At 44.2% G+C, this 16179-nt stretch overlaps 1 protein-coding gene across 1 annotated transcript; it reads right to left on the bottom strand.

Annotated features, from left to right (window-relative positions):
• Nucleotides 1-9121, bottom strand: LOC308651734 (putative cartilage matrix-associated protein). The gene is made up of 5 exons (XM_081299166.1): nt 9016-9121; nt 8555-8620; nt 8358-8453; nt 3983-4081; nt 1-246 (listed from the first exon to the last, which is right to left on the bottom strand). The coding sequence occupies exons 1-5, from the start codon at nt 9071-9073 to the stop codon at nt 149-151; spliced, it is 417 nt and encodes a 138-aa protein (XP_081155292.1). The 5' UTR covers nt 9074-9121; the 3' UTR covers nt 1-148.
• Nucleotides 9122-16179: the final 7058 nt, after the last annotated feature.

A 16179-nucleotide genomic window follows, 5' to 3' on the forward strand; every position in this document is an offset into this window, starting at 1 on the left:
AAGGCATGTGTATTTACCAGGGTTGTGGACCACAGCGCACCCTAAGCTGAGGTCCCTATTAGGGCATTTGTGTGGAAAGAGGTGCTGGTACACCCGAGTGAGCAGCTATGTTTCATGCTCTGTCTTCCTGGGTTGCTTCAGGATGGGGTCAGATGCGGTGGCGGTTGTAGAGATAGGAAGGGTACAGCCCATCATAATGCCACTGCCGCCACTGCTCCACGGCCTCCCGGCTCCTCTCTTCCTGCTCTGGAGAGGAAAAATGAAGTCACATGAGGATGAAGGGGACTCTGACCTGAAAACAAGCAGCCATCAGCCCACATGGCCCACCCTGAGGTGACATGAGTCAAGTGTGCCTATGAGCCCTGGAGACATCCGAGATCAGAGCTGGAAGGGACCTGAGAATGTGAGTCCAGCGGCCTCCATTTGTGGATTAGAGCCACACAGCTGGCTGCTGGTAGAACTGAGACCAGTGTCTGGCATCTGAACTCTGCCTATGTGGGGAAGAGCCTATGCAGCCACTGGCTCAAAGAGATGACAACTGAAGCACTAAAAGTAACAATGTGGTAACACAGAGACCAAGCACTGTGCCTTGAAAAGCTCCTGGATGGAAATTATTGTGGATCTGGAATGACAGATTTATTACAGCTTTTCTCCTCTATACCATTCTGTATTTTCTAAGCTTCAAAGATAAATTTCCATTTTTAAAACTAACTGGAAAAAGGATGGATGAACTAAAAGTGGGAAAACTTAGATAACTGGCTCTATGGGGCTCATTAACCTGATCCTTTTCCATATGTTTGAAGTATTTAATAGTAAAAGGCTGAAAAGGGACGAAGAAAGTTTTTAATGAGTTAAGAAAGCTGTAATTTTACTTGTGTTTGCTCAGATATGTTTCCAGACAACACCTTTGTGTAATTGTAGAATTAGGCTCCTGGTGCCAATTCAAGATGCCTGCTACCATTAATTGCAATTAAGGCACTGGCAGATATCATAAGACCTCCAATATTTGAAAAGGGTGAGTGAGACTCCTCCAAAAGTTAATAAAATTACCACGTTATCCAGCAATTCTATTCCTAGACTTATACTCAAGAGAATTGAAAACAGAGTCTCAGATAAGTGTACATATAGGAATGCTCACAGCAACAACATTTACAGTCACTCAAAAGTGGAAACGACCCAAATGTCCACCCACAGATGAATGGATACACAAAATGTGTTATTTATGGGGATATATAAACAAATACGTATGTAAACATGCATAAGAGAAATTATTCAGCTATAAAAAGAAATGAATGGATACATGTCACAACATCGATAAACTTTGAAAACATTGTGCTAAATGAAATAGACCATGCATAATGAGACAAAATACTGTGTCCTCCATTTATATGAAATATCTAGAACAGGAAATTTCATGAATACAAAAAATATAATGGAGGTTACCAAGATTAGGGGGAAGGAAGAATGGACAGTTATTATTTAATGGGTACAGAGTTCCTGTTTGGAATAATGAAACCATTTGGAACTAGTGGTAATAGTTGCACAATAGTATGAATGTACTAAATGTCATGAACCTGTATACTTAGCAATGGTTTACATGGAAAATTTTCCCTTATCTCTATTTTACCACAAGGTTGTTTTGGGTTTTTTGTTTGTTTGTTTTCGGTACTGGGGATTGAACCCAGGGTGTTTAACCACTGAGCCACATCCCCATCCTTTTTTACATTTCCTTTGAGACAGGGCCTTGCTAAATTACTGAGGCTAGCTTTGAACATGTGATCCTCCTGCCTCAGCCTCTGGAGCCACTGGGATTATAGGCATGTGCCACCATGCTAGTTGTTTATTTTGTTTTTGTTTTTGTTTTTAAGAAAAGAATTTGTGAAAAATATTGGGAGGATGGAAATACTGGCAGAAGATGATGTCGAGGTTTAAAAATTTAAAATGTCTTCCTTGCCTCTATTGTCTCAAATGTGAACTTCTCCAAAAAGTTTATGAACTTGATTCTGGTGCTAATGAAAGTGGCATTCTCTATGGCCTTGGACTAATAGGACAAACTGGTGGTATGGACAAAATGGATGTCCCTCTGCCCCTTAGCACCTGTGAGAGCCATATGCCTGGACCAAGGAGGAAGGGCCCTGTTACCACTGCACATTGAGGCACCATGGTCCTTTCATGGCACCCTGGAGATGGTGCTCTCCTTGAAAAATATCCTTAGGTACTTGGTACCCCAAAGATAGACTGGAACTCCTGGACTAGAACTCATTCATTAGCCTTCAGCCCTTTCAGACATTGCTCAAGCTCAGTGGACCAACTCCTCTTTGAGAGTGTGATTTTGCCATAGAAATTGATTGGCTATCCCCTTCATGAAGTAAATACCTTGAAAAAGGTTGAACAATCAACTGCTATTAATTATTCTTAGAACACGTGGCTTTGTCGGATAAGACAGCTAACTAAAGCCAGGGTTATGAAAGGGGAATGTCACGGGCCTCATAAAAAGTCCCAGAAGATGGAGATTTTGAACATGGCCCCAGGCAACCAGGCCATAGCAACAGTTGTTCTGGAAAAGAAAGAAATTTTGAGAAGAGTTCCACCTTTTTCAGAACTTTATCCTCAAACAGGCTAGACCTGTTCCTGTTATGTTAGTTAGCCTGTTAGTATGTCACCTTGTGTATTCATGTGTCCTTTCTAAGACTGTTTTCCAAATTCTAAAATGAAACTCACAAGTCCTGTCTCAGATGAAGCTTGTAGTGGTTAGATGGTTCAGCACAGTACCTGGCAGAACAAGTGTTCTGCACCAACAGCTTCTATAACTTCAGTTCCCAAAGACCTGTGGCCTATTCTAAAAATGGCCTCTCCATCTCTGTGGATGAAGCCTGAGGACCCTGATCTTAGCATCCTCCAAAAAGACACATCATCCTATAGGTACCTAACCTCCTTCATAATTCATCATGAAAAAGAAAACAGCAAATTATTTCTACCCATGTGCTAGAGATTTGGACCTGAAACTTTTTAAAAAATCACACACACAAATACAAAAAAATTATGATGAGTAGTATGACTAAAAATCATATTTCCATTTCTTAAAACTAAGACAGCTCTTCCCAAGCTGTCCACCAAGGTAATAAGCATTGGCCTCTAAGCTAGGACAGCCTGAGTTTTTCACAGTATCTTCCCAAAAATGTTTGATTTGGGGGCTGGGGCTGGAGCTCAGTGGTAGTGCACTTGCCTGGCATGTGTGAGGCACTGGGTTCAGCACTGCATATAAATAATTTTTAAAAAAATAAAAGTATCAACAACTAAAAAAAATGTAACGTTTGATTTGCTAGGATCTGAGCCCAACACCTGCTTGTGGGGCTCAACCAGATGCCACCTGAAGGGCTATAGGCACAGCCTGTAGCCCTTGGGTCCTGGTGGCAGTAGTCTTTCCACTGGAGGATGCCCTTAAAGGATCATACTTCCTCTGTCCATCAAAGTCAAGGAGTCAGGATAAAACAAAAGAGCTGGCTCTAACAAAAGTACCCCAAACCGGGGTCCTGTTTCCAAGCTCATATGCACCAGGAGGTACCAAGTGAGCTTGCTCAGGACCATTTCTATCTTGAAGTTTGAGAAATCCCAAAAAAGAAAAACCAGCACATAATGAGAATCAGGCCTACTGGTTTGATCCTCATTAAATGTTGCTACAGATGTCTGCTGTGGATGACACTAGACAGCAAGGTCAAATCCCACTGGTGGAAGGCATTGGCTTAGAGATATAGCCTCCCTCTATCTCATCCCCATCCATACCCACTCGCTACTGAAGCCCTGGTGCAGCCAGCAAGGCTGGAGGGAAGAAAGGAGCCCTGAGGGCAGGGGCATGGTACATTAATTGCTTGGTCAGAGACACTTGCTCTCTTGCCTTTTCTACTAGTTATCTATTGACAAGAGATGAAAGGTCAAGACTCGGCAAACAGGGCATAAATGGCAGATGAGCAAGAACTCTTACCATCCTTCTGTTCCTCCACAAAGTTCTCAAATTCGTTCCTTTGTTCCTCGTAATATTCTCTCCGTAGCTCATCGGCCCGCAACTTCTGCCTGTTTTCCGCTGTGGAAGGAAAAGAGGTAGTTGCCCCCAAGAGAGGGGCATTGAGGGCTCACATTTAGGGGAACACCAACACTTTACCTGAGAAGCTAAAAATGGTTTGGGAGGTATTTAGGTTGGGAGACTCCACTGAAATGGTTTTTTCCTGGCAGAGGCTTTAAACTGGAAGGACCTGGGAGATGATCCTACCCAGTTACCCCTCACCCCCTGCCACATCCCCTCTCTTTGAACAGTACTAGAGATTGAACCCAGGAGCACTCTACTACTGAGCTCCATCCCCAGCCCCGCCTTTTTTGGTTTTGTTTTGTTTTCTGGTTTTTGGTTTTTGAGACATGGTCTCACTAAGTTGCCCACGCTGTCCTCAAATTTGCCATCTTCCAGCCTCAGCCTCCCAAGTCACTGAGATTACAGATGTGCACACCATGCCAGGCCAAATCACCTCATCTTGCAGGTGAAGAGATTGAAGCCCCAAGAGGAAAAAGTGAGTTAGCTCCAGTCATCAAGTTAGTGGTATAATCCAAGTACACCAGGCCACTTAGACACTTGAAATCAGAGGTAAACTCCACAAGCAGGGTACGGTGACCCACATCTGTCATCCCAGAGATCCAGAGGCCCAGGCAGTAAGATCGCAAGTTCTACACCAACCTGGATGACTTAGTGAGACCCTGTCTCTGAAAGGAAAGTGACCACAACACTCGAAGAGACCAAGAGATCTTTATTGCAGTAGTGCAAAGGAAGAGAAAAAGAGAAAGAAAGAATACAGAAAGAGAGAAGAAAGAGGGGGAAGAGCAAAGAGAGAAGAGGAAAGGGGAGAGTGAGAGGGAGAGCGAAAGCAAGAAAAGAGAGATCAAGAGCAAGAGAGAGAGACAGAGAGAGCAAGAGAGTGGGGCCCGGCAGGAGGGAGTTTTTTATAGCCCAAATCTAATGGGGTCTCTGGATCTGCAAGCTGCCTTGTTGGCATACGGTGATTGGATCATACAGTAGTGTCATCTGCCTTCAGGCAGACGGGGTGGTGCAGGGGCTAGATGTGGGGTTGAGTGCATGGGTTATCCTGCAGCTGACATTTGTTCAGCCTGTCCTTCGGACAACTTAGTTCAGCCTGCCCTGCACCTAACAGTCTCAAAATAAAAACTAAAAAGGACTGGTGATACAACTCAGTGGTAGAGGACTCCTCAGTACAAAAAGAAAAAAAAGGAAAGAAAAAGAAAAAGAAATGAAAGAAAAGAAAAAGGAAAAAAGGAAAGAGAAGAAAAGAAAATGAAAAATAAATAGATAAATAAACAAACTTCACGAAGGACTTATCCAATTTAATGTTGATTAATACCTTCAAGTCTAGTCAACATTTTTGAGCACCTGTCACACCAGGATATAGACTGAATGCTGGAATTGCAAAGGTAAGTAAGAAAGATGCTGTCCCTCCACTTAAGATGCCTGTCATCCAGGTGAGGAGAGAGCCCTCAAAGCAAGTTTCAGGGGCTGGGAGTGTTGCTCAGTGCAGAGTGCTTTCCAGTGTGCATAAAGCCCTGACTTTAATTCCCAGCACCAAGAAAAAAAAAAACAAGTTTCACTGAGCTTTTGACTGTGAAATTAAACTCTGTGAGAGCCATGGTCCTCTGGAGAACATGACTTATTGGGAGGACATTATCTAGAACTCTACTTTCAAGGATTTCTGGCACATTCTTCAACTAGAAGAATCAACAAAGACTTGCGGCTCATGTCTGCTGGAGGAAGAACAGGCCCCTCAGAAACCTCACATTCTCCTGGGGGACTGAGGTGCTCTTGTCCCCACAACTCTGATGTGCAAGAGCAGGTGGGGAGGTGAGGGAAGCAGAGGAACCAAGGGAGGCCATGGCCACCCCATATTCAGGAAATGACAAGTTCTCCTATGCACAATGGTAACATCAGAAACCACCTCAAATCCCTCTTGGAACCAAGGAGCCTACATTGATCAGTAAATTCTATAAATATGAGTTATTTATGTTGAAATTATAATATTTAACTCAGATTAAAAATCACTATATCTGTAAATCGGTCTTAGAATCCCTGAGGTAAGTCCTCTGTTTCTCCCAGATTCCTGCCTTTTTGCCTATACAGTTGAAGGAAACCTTAGTCTGGCATAAGGGGTTTGTGATCCAATCCATCTTCATACCGCACATATTTCTCAAGAGGGGATCCAGGCTCAGAGAAGTGCATTGACATCATTGAAGTCACACAGCTACACAGCCTGTTGGGGTGGAGCTGAGGCTAGAGCTAGAACACCAGATTCCTAGTACTTGCCCAGAGTACCCCCTAGTTCCTTGGTTCCTCAATTTGCATTTTCAGAGGTGCCAAAAACTGGACGTTTACTTCTGTTCTCCTCCTCCTGCTCCTCCTCCTCCTCTTCCTCCCTCTATCTCTTTTCTGAGACAGAGTCTCACTGTATTGTCCATGATGATTCCGAACTCCTGGACTCAATTGAGTCTTCCGCCTCAGTCTCACGAGCACTAGGATTATAGTCCTGCACTTCCATTGGGGTGTTAGATGTAGCAACAAAGAAGAACAATTTAACTCTTGATTGTTTGTTTGTTTTTAGGTACTAGAGATTGGCACAATGCTAGGCAAGGGCTCTACCACTGAGCTACATCCCTACCCAGGCTGGCCTGGAACTTGTAATCCTCCTGCTTCAGCTTCCAGAGTGGCAGGGATTGCAGGCTATGTCACCAGGCCCAGTTAAGACGGTGTTTCTATGCTAGGTATCACCTTCTGCATTACATGCATTTCTGCCTAGAACATGCATCCCTCAGATTCTCTTTCACCCTAAAGTAAATTGAGCCTGTATCTCAGAAACTTAAAGAAGTCACTTATCCATCTCCTTAGCTTCCAATACAAATTGCTTCAAAATACCACCTTCCTTGTTCCCAACTTAAGGACCACTGGAAAGATTCTCCAGAAGTTTGTTTATTTATCTATTTATTTTTCATTTTATTTTCTTTCCTTTTTTTTTTTTTGTACTGAGGAATCCTCTACCACTGAGCTGTATCACCAGTCCTTTTTAGTCTTTATTTTGAGAAAGGGTCTCACTAATTCATCCAGGCTGGTGTAGAACTTGCGATCTTACTGCCTGGGCCTCTGGATCTCTGTCAGCTCTGCCCATTCATCTATAGGAATCGATGAGGTATCCTCAGATTCATTTACGTGCAGTCCTGGGGTTCACCTGGCTATCCTGGGCCTCCCACAACTGCCTGAGGCACTGAGCTTCTGCCTAAGGTCAGGGAACTCAGCCTAATCACGGATCTTATGGTTCTGAGTCAGCTTCAGAGGACAGATATATTTGTCTGTCTTAAAGTTGCCTGTTTTCCCCTGGAAATTTGCAGAAAGCTGCTTCTCTGATTTCAGACAAGAAAGGCCCAACATCCATCATAGCCTTTCAGTGTTTTTTGATTTTGCAAATTTAAATCCCAAATTATGTGAGGTCTAGAGATTTCACTAATCTGACTACACTTATCCAATTAAAAAAAAATTCTCATCTCTAAGCATTTCCGCCTCTGATCTTTCCCATCATTTGAAAATAATCCTGTTATTTTCACTGAGAAAGTCACCTCACTGTGTATGCTCAGGGATACAAAGAGTTCATTCATCTACACACAAAAGGAAAGAATCAAGCAGTCAACTTGGCCAGGACAGCCTGAGCTCAGAGTCTAAGAAGAATCAAGTTTAGAGGTAGGAAACTCAAATGCGTTCAAGGGCCGTAGGTTAAGAACATGAGGGCCCTGCAGTGTGGACCCCAGGCCCCAGGCTGTTAGGGAGACGTGCTCACCAACTGCACTGCAAATAAAGCTTCAAGAAAGCACAGCTGGCTAAACACAGTTTGTTCAGAGGCTTATAAGTAAGGGAATTAGGACCACAGACATGAAGTGGCTGAGGCCACTTAGCAACAGAGCCCACATTTCTCAGCACTCCTGTCCCCTGGGATCTTTTCCTACATGTGATTCTGTTGCTCTACTGTGCACCTTGCCAATACTCCAAAACACCCACTAAAGGGCTAGGTGCTTTCTAGACCAGAGAACATTTCCTCCTTTACATTTTTCACTTTCTGAAGCAGGGATGCATCTCATAATTGTTAGATACATTTGATGCATCACTGTTCCTTTTTGGTCCTCACCCATTTGCCCCAACATGTGACCCACCATCAAGGACACAGTATAATTTCCACTTCAGAGCTACAGTCATCCTGATGTTCAAGGGCTTTGCTGCAACCCTTAATCCCCTGTGGTGGTAAGAGACCACTCAGCATCCTTACCATTGACCTCATCTCGGGATTTGGGGGACCGCTTGCTGCGCCTCTTGAGGATATTTGAGGCATCTGATTCCTGCATGAAAATCTTCGGTTTCACACCTGAAACCCAAGAGAGGCCTGTCACAACCAGCTCTGGGGGCAGGGATGTTGGGGGAGTGGGCTCCACCTGTCCTGCACCCAAGGGTTGTCCCCAGACTCACCTTCCTGGGCTTCTTCTCCCGCTTCCTGAGGGCTGCCCACTGATGCGCTGGTCCCCTCCCGCAGCACTGGAGGACAAGATCACAGAGGGAAGGCTCCAGCATTGGAGGGGAGTCCAGGCCCTGAGCAAGGCCTCAATAGTCCTTCTAGGCTTAGTGGCTTGCCAGGCCTCATGTGGGGTCCTCTGTACATCACATGCCAGGTATGGAGCCAATCTCCCTAGGAACCCATGAGGCAAACTACAGTGTTTCCTGGTTTTTTCTTTCTTTGCTATATTTCTCTCTCTCTCTCTCTCTCTCTCTCTCTCTCTCTCTCTCTCTCTCTCACACACACACACACACACACACACACACACACCCCAAGAATGGCCTCTCTGTGCCAGCTGAGAGCACTTACCTGTGGAAGGTAAGTCTTACCCATTATTTAGACAACACAGTCCCCCTTAACCCTCCCATATACTCACTAGACAGGAGCACCACGGCCGAGAGGCAGGACAGGAGAAGGACCTGTCGCCAAGTCATCTTTGTAGAAGCTGAGTCTCTCTGCAGCTCCTAATGCTGCTGATGCTGTCTCCCACCTGGTCCTCACTCTGAGTCGGGCAGGACAGGCAAGAGGGAAGGAAGACAGAGGCAGGAGGCCAGGATGCCACTGGGGGAGGGTGGGAGGGGTCCTGGCTGCCGTTTCCATTGGCTGTTCCTGACTGGAGCACCGGAGATGTTTTTGGCGCCTGGCAAACCTCTACAGAAGCAAAGTTTGTAGTCAGGGGCCCTGGATGGGACAGTTTTGAAGTGGCCTGTCCAACATCCCAAAGAGTTGCTATTGAGAAGGCTCAGCCTAAGAGTCAGGACTCCAGAGACCAAGGGCATGTTTCAAAGAACTCCTGGCATCTGCTTCAGGAAGGTTGGGACCCTAGATCCAAGTCCTGAGCATACGAGAGCAGGGAGGAAGAGGGTAGCACTGGGAAATCCTTATTCAAATGCCAGGCAAGGGGGACCATGGTGTCCAGAACAGCCATCCAGTTAACACACAGACACATGGGTCATTCTGGTGACAACAAGACAACTCCCTCCCTTGACACATTGTCCCCAGCTGGTGATTGCTGCCAAGCAAAGCATGGAACCCTAGCCTTGGGAGTCCTAGAGCCCCTTGGAGACATAGAGGAAGAGAGTGGGTCAAGCTTCCCCTGCAGAGAAGGAGGCGTTCAGCATTTGAAAAGAACCACTTTTAGGCACACTTCTTCAGAACCACACAAACCACACTCACCACGCCCATGTGGGAAGGAACTGGTCCCTAGAAATGGGATCAGTGAGGAAATCAGAGCTCTGGGGGGGCATCAGAGCCCAGCCCCTATGGTGGCTTGTTCCTGCCATTGCCATTTATTATGACCTTCATCAGTACTTTGTTACCTGCTGAAGAATTATCCCCTGGGCATTGTGGAGAAACTTTTCAATGGCGACCATCACTAGACGCAAACCCCAGCCCATGCCCATCGGAGGCTCCCCTTCCATAGACTGTATCTTACCATCCTGCATGAACTTGATCATTGGTCAGGAAATACGTGTTAGTGCCAGAGAAATAATGGAGGCAGAGTAAATAAAATAAACAGGTTGACTTCCAGTGGAGAAAAATGTGGCCAGTGGCAGTGCTGGCTCTACGTGGGTACCCCTTGGACACTGACTGGACTATACTTAGTCAGTGGGGAAAGGCTGTGGGTGCAACCTGTGTGAGGTCACATCAGCAAGGACTCATCTAACAGATGAATAGATGTCCCTGGGAGGGGGAAGGGCCACAGACAGAATGCTTTTGATGGGATTCCTAGGTGAGAAAATGGGTGTGGGAAACACCTCTGACATTCTTGACATCCTAAATCCACCTGTGCCTTATTTCAGTTACATGCACTTTAACCACATTTATTGGGCACCTCCTTTGCCCAAGATCCCCTAGTCACTGGCCAATCAGCTTTAAGTAAACCTGTCTAGTTTCCCCGAAAGTGTTTCTGCTCCCCATTGAACACTGTACTTACCCTGTTCACCACGCACAAAGGCTTCAGAGAATAATCTCAAACCCTGTGCAGTGTTCTCAAAGTCAGTCAGGAGAAGGTGGCACGAGATCCAGAATTCACAGATTCAAGGAATGGAGACTGGAAATTTATAGGTAATTAAGCTCAGTTCTGGAAAAATAACTAATATAACTAAGCTGGTGACCTGAGATTCTCCAGGCTACACTGATCTGTTCCAAGTAATGGTCTGACCAGATCTTGTCTCAATAATCTCTCAGTTCCTTCAGAACTTTCTAGATCATTGGTACTTGACTTTCCATTATCAGGTGTGCTGCAGAGCCGGCCTCCTCGTGACATGATGCCCCCAAGTATAACAAACCATATCACCTGAAAGCAGGGTACCATTCTGATGGCTGGGGGAAGACAAGAAGGATACTGAATCTGACATCAGAAGACAGGTGCCACATAGTGGATTTGTCCAATGACACATCCTTTGAGCTTTCTCTTCATTCTGTTTCATCCATCTCAGTGAATGATCTCACCATCTGTCCACCCAGTTACCCAATTAGAAACTCAGGGACCATCACAATACACACCTCCCAACCCCTCACTGTTCCGAGCTTATTAGTCATCACATCCTATTGATTCTCTTTCTTAACTCTTTTTGAATATTCTCTGTCCTTCCCATTCCTGCTGTTTCTGCACTCTACAGACATCATGTCTCTCTTGGACAATTGCAACAGTCTTCTCTAAGACCCAGTCACTTTTCACCTAATTCACACTGAACCCCTCCTGCCTTTCATGTCACTGGGAGGGTATTGTTCCTGGAAAACCCTCCTGTGGCTGCTGCTTTAAATCATCCAGTGGTTTTGTGATTGTGTCACATGATAAGCATGCATACAGTGCTCAGAGCCTCTCTGCACCATTCCAAGGACTTTGGGTGCATCAACCTATGTGACAGAGGAGGGTATTCATGCACAGAGAAGTAAAGTGACTTGCCCAAGGCCCTGCAGCTTCTGTAAGTCCAGAACTGGAATTGAGCCCATGGAGCCTGGCCTCAGGGTCTTGCTTATCACTGTCACCCTGTACTGCTTCACAGGCAGGAAGGATGAACCCCTCACAGTGCCCACGCCCTACCTGTCTCCATCCCCTCCACATGCTCCTGTGTTCTGGGGATCTCTGAACTGTCTGTGGGTCCTCAGAAGGGCCTTGCTGCTCTGGGCTTCCATTCTGATAGGGCTTTGGGAACCCTTATCCTTCAAGTTTCAGAAAGAGGAGCTTTCACCTCCTCTTTGAAGTCTTCCTGATTTCACCTCCTTCCCCTTGACTCCCACAGATGAGTATCCTCACGTTTTTTTCACATCATGTAACATATAGATATGTATATGTTTATATACACATCTTTTTTACACAGCATTTTTAAGATTAATTCACACACCATACAATTCACGCATTGAAAGTATGTAATTCAATGGTTTTTAGTATATTCACAAAGTTGTGACTCCACCACAAAAATCATCTTAGGACACTTTCGTTGGCCCCCAAGAGAAGCCTTAGACCCATTAAGCGTCACTCATCATTTTCCCTACCCCAGGGCCTTATGTAGCCTCTCATTTCTGATCTGTCTCTGGATTTATCTGTTCTAGACCTTTCACCTAAATGGAATTGGTCAATATGTGACATTTTGTGTCTGGCTTCTTTCAACTGGCAGATTGTTTTCAGGGTTTATCCTTGATGCACCATGCATCAGTCCCGCATTCCTTCTTATTGCTGAATATTAATGAATAATATGGATATGCAGGATTTTGTTTATCCATCATCAGTCAATGGACATTGGTTTGCTTCCATCTTTTGGCTATCATTAATTATGATGCTGTAGACATTTGTGTACAAGAGTTTGCGGAGGCACATGCTTTCATTTCTGTTGACCAGACACCTGGGTCTTATATTTAATATTTTGAAAAACTCATATCTCAAATGTTTATTTATTTAGCTGTCTCCTTCAGTGTTGTGAGATCTCTTTGGAGGCACGTTTTCTCCTTGTCATGATTAATATGGTGTGTGACATTGACTAGATGCTTCCTGCATATTTATTGATCCATCAAAATGGCCTTTCATGAGAGTATTAAAAGGAAACACTTATATGCTCATTTCAATGGGCTATTCATGAAAAGGTACCTGTACTAAGACATGAAATTTCCAAATTTATGTACCACTGGGTTTAAGATCCTTCTCAAGTGGCAGGAATGAATTTTGCAGTGAATTTTGAAGAATTGCCTTAGAGAGTAGCCAAGATGGCCTCAACATTCACCACAGTTTAGTTAAATGTTAGACAAGTTTCTTCCTGACTAGGTCCCTGACCTCCTTTTCTTAGAGGGTTTGCTCTAATACTTGGGATTGTAAATTCTTTCTCTGCCCCTTGAAATAGATGCAGCTACTTCCAGTTGCACAACCCAGGAAATGTCTTTCTTTCTTTTTCTTTTTTTTTTTTTTCAGGAGGAGGGATGCTGAACATTTTGCATGCTAAGTACACACTGTGCCACTGAGTTACACCCCCAGTCCCTCCGGAAATTCTGAAGGACCTGACAATCATTTTTCTGAAACATGAACATGGAGGGAGTGAGCACCCCTGCCTCCCTGTCTCTGAGGAAGGGTATGTGCTTACTTTTAGAGTCATGAAGACCAATTAGCACCCACAGGTGGACTGAAATTCCTCTTCCTGATCTGTCAACCTCTCCAGTCCTTTGGGTCAATGGAGTTGGTTCAGGCCTCTCCCCATTGCAATAATCTTGAACAAAGTCTTCCCTGACTGTTTTATTAGTCAGGTGCAATTTTAACTTTGACAATGACATTGACTCAGTACACCACCTGATCCTCCAGGGACATGGGCATCAATCACATTGAGTGGAAATGACCTTTGGGAAGAGGGTGTCCATGCAAATGAGGTCCTTAGATGCCAAGGCCTATCTATAAGTGTTATCCCCAAATAAACATATGAAAAGCTATTGTCTGTACTTCCTATTAAGAATATATTGTCTACTGGGTTGGGGATGTAGCCTGATGGTAGAGTGCTTACCTACTATGCATGAGGCTCTAGTTTCAATTCCAGGCACCATGGGGGGTGGGGAGATATACTGTGTTCTTCCATTTCACTTCATTCTCAATGCACCAATTGTGTTCCTGAGAGCCCCCTACTGGGAAGGAGTGAGAAACAAAGGTTGTACTCAAAGGGGAACTCATGACTCTTGGAACCAAGTGTCCCCAGAACTCAACCCCCAGGTACTCCCCCTGCAAGGCAATATAAATGAACACCTTTTCCCTCCTCACATCTCAAAAGAAAAACAAAACAAAACAAAACAAACAAACAAAAAAACAAAAGAACACTACCTTAGATTGAATGGGAAAGCTTGTTTGTTGTTTAAGGGAGTGACAGTTGGAAATTTTTTAAAAAGTCAACTTCTTTGAGGTCCTTCTGAAGCTACTATGTTGACACAGGTGGGTGTGGAAAATGAGAGCTTGTGAGTCAGGACAATATTTCTAAATCCTTCCCGGCTTCTTTTTTTCTTGGGAAAACCATCCATTTCTCTAAGTGTTAAGTGCTGAACCAGAATGTCATGGAGCATCTATATAGCATTTTCCCCCTTGCACCACAGAGAAATGAGAGGTCTCTAATGAAATGGTGTCTAGAAGCCCCTGGTGGAACTAACTCTGCCAGAAGAGGCTCATTCAGAAGAGAGCAGCACTAACCTCATGTCCTACTCCCAGTGACCAATGCCTTCCTTGAATCTATATGCAAAGTCATAAACCCTTCCCTTCTTTCAATGTCCCCACTTGCCATAGAAGGAATTCAAGAAACACTTGTCCTCACTATTAGAACCAGGATGTGTAAGGTGGTAGCAAGAAAAGTTTTGATAAAGACATAGGCCACTCTATAAGTACATGGACTACTGTTCTCAGCTCACCCCTAGCTAGTATTTAGCTCTGTTACGACCATACAAGTTATTACAACATTGGATATATCAGTCTGTAAATAGACACTTGCCTGAGCCCTCTCCCAATCTCCTCTGCTGCTTTCGGCCTCCCCCAGCTTCCACAATCCATTATCTAGAGGGTTGATGCTTGGCCCAGCAGAAACCTTCCAGAATTCTGCCCTTGCCCAAGGCCAGCCTTGATTCTGATTGCTAAATGTCTGTCTTATGCCAGTTCAGTACTTTTACATTTCTCTCTGACTTCAGAGATTTCTTATTATTTATTGATCCCCAGACTTGCCTTATATATTTTTTCTATTTCTTCTCTTTGTCACTTCTGTTCTTATTTCCCATATTGTTTACTTACCATATCCTTTGGTCCCATCAAAATCCCTCATTTATCACAAAAAATCTTATCAAGGATATTTAAAACATCCTTATTTACAAAAGTGCAAAATTGGAAACAATCTAAATGAATCAGCAGGAGACTCGCATTATGATCTACCCATGTAAGAGAAGAGTTCAGTCTCTACTTCTGAGGTCTGCTTTGCCAACATGGTAGGCTGTGTCCCATCTCAGCTCTATAGCCTAAGTGAGCAAGACCTATTTGCATCCACGATCCTCAACAAGCTCTTTCCTTTTGATCAAATAATCTAGTGAAGTGCTGATTTTCTGAGTTGCCCCAGGTCCTTGGAATGGCACTTTAGTGCCCAAGATTAGTAATTGACTGCAACCTTAATCTCCACAGTTTGGACAAAGGACATCCTGTGTCTGGGTGGCCTGAAGCTCCTCTCTTGAGGATAACACTTAAAGGTAAGCAGTCCATGATGGATCCAGGGCAAACTCCATTCCCACTACAACCCATTCCTAAGTACAATCTCTAAAGGAAGGTATCCACTGAACTTATGGACCCTTTGCTGCGATCATTAGATCATTTCACTCTTGGGATAAACAGGGGTACATTATCTTTACTCAAGACAGTACAGGAATATGGTTGTCAACCCTGACAGCACATTCAAATCTCCCTAGTACTTTAAAAGCACCAATACCTGGGCCCCAACCTCTAAGATTCTCATTCAGTTTGTTAGGGACCTGGATACCAGGATTTATTGCAAACATGCAAGGGGAATGTAATGAACAGCTAAGGTTAGTAGCTACTGATATCACTGTATATGCACACACATTTTCACAGGCTCATCTAAAGTTTTATTTAAAATAAATACATATATATATATATATATATATATATATATATATCCAAAATATATGTACACATACACATAAAAAATTGTATATACACATATTGTGTGTGTATGTAATTACCACATATATGCATATTGGAAAACCACTTGCAATAAGGGTGGTCTTTATTTACTTCTGCTATGGTTTGGATGTGAAGTGTCCTCCAAAAACTCCAGTGTTGGTGCAGAAATGTTCAGAGGTGAAGCAATTGGATTGTAAGAGCAGTAACCTCATCAGTCTCTCCTAGTTTGAAGGAAATGACTGGGTGGAGACTGTAGGCAGGTGGGGCATAGCTGGGAGGTGAGTCACTGGGGATGTGCCCTGAAAGGGGACATCTTCCCTGTGGCCTCTTCTCAGCTCCTTCTGTGCTTCCTGACCCCACCATGAGCTGAGCAGCTTTCCTCTGCTGGGCTCTCTG

The sequence above is a fragment of the Spermophilus citellus genome, assembly GCF_964194105.1.
Source record: "Spermophilus citellus genome assembly, chromosome: 6".
Classification (NCBI taxonomy): Eukaryota; Metazoa; Chordata; class Mammalia; order Rodentia; family Sciuridae; genus Spermophilus; species Spermophilus citellus.

Bases quoted from the DNA above. Each gene is read 5' to 3' on its own strand.
- LOC308651734 (XM_081299166.1), bottom strand. From the start codon at position 9,073: ATGACTTGGCGACAGGTCCTTCTCCTGTCCTGCCTCTCGGCCGTGGTG. The intron at 4,082-8,357 runs GTAAGGATGCTG...TTCCTTCCACAG, and splicing joins ATCCCGAGATGAGGTCAATG to CGGAAAACAGGCAGAAGTTG. The intron at 247-3,982 runs GTAAGAGTTCTT...TTTCCTCTCCAG, and splicing joins TGTGGAGGAACAGAAGGATG to AGCAGGAAGAGAGGAGCCGG.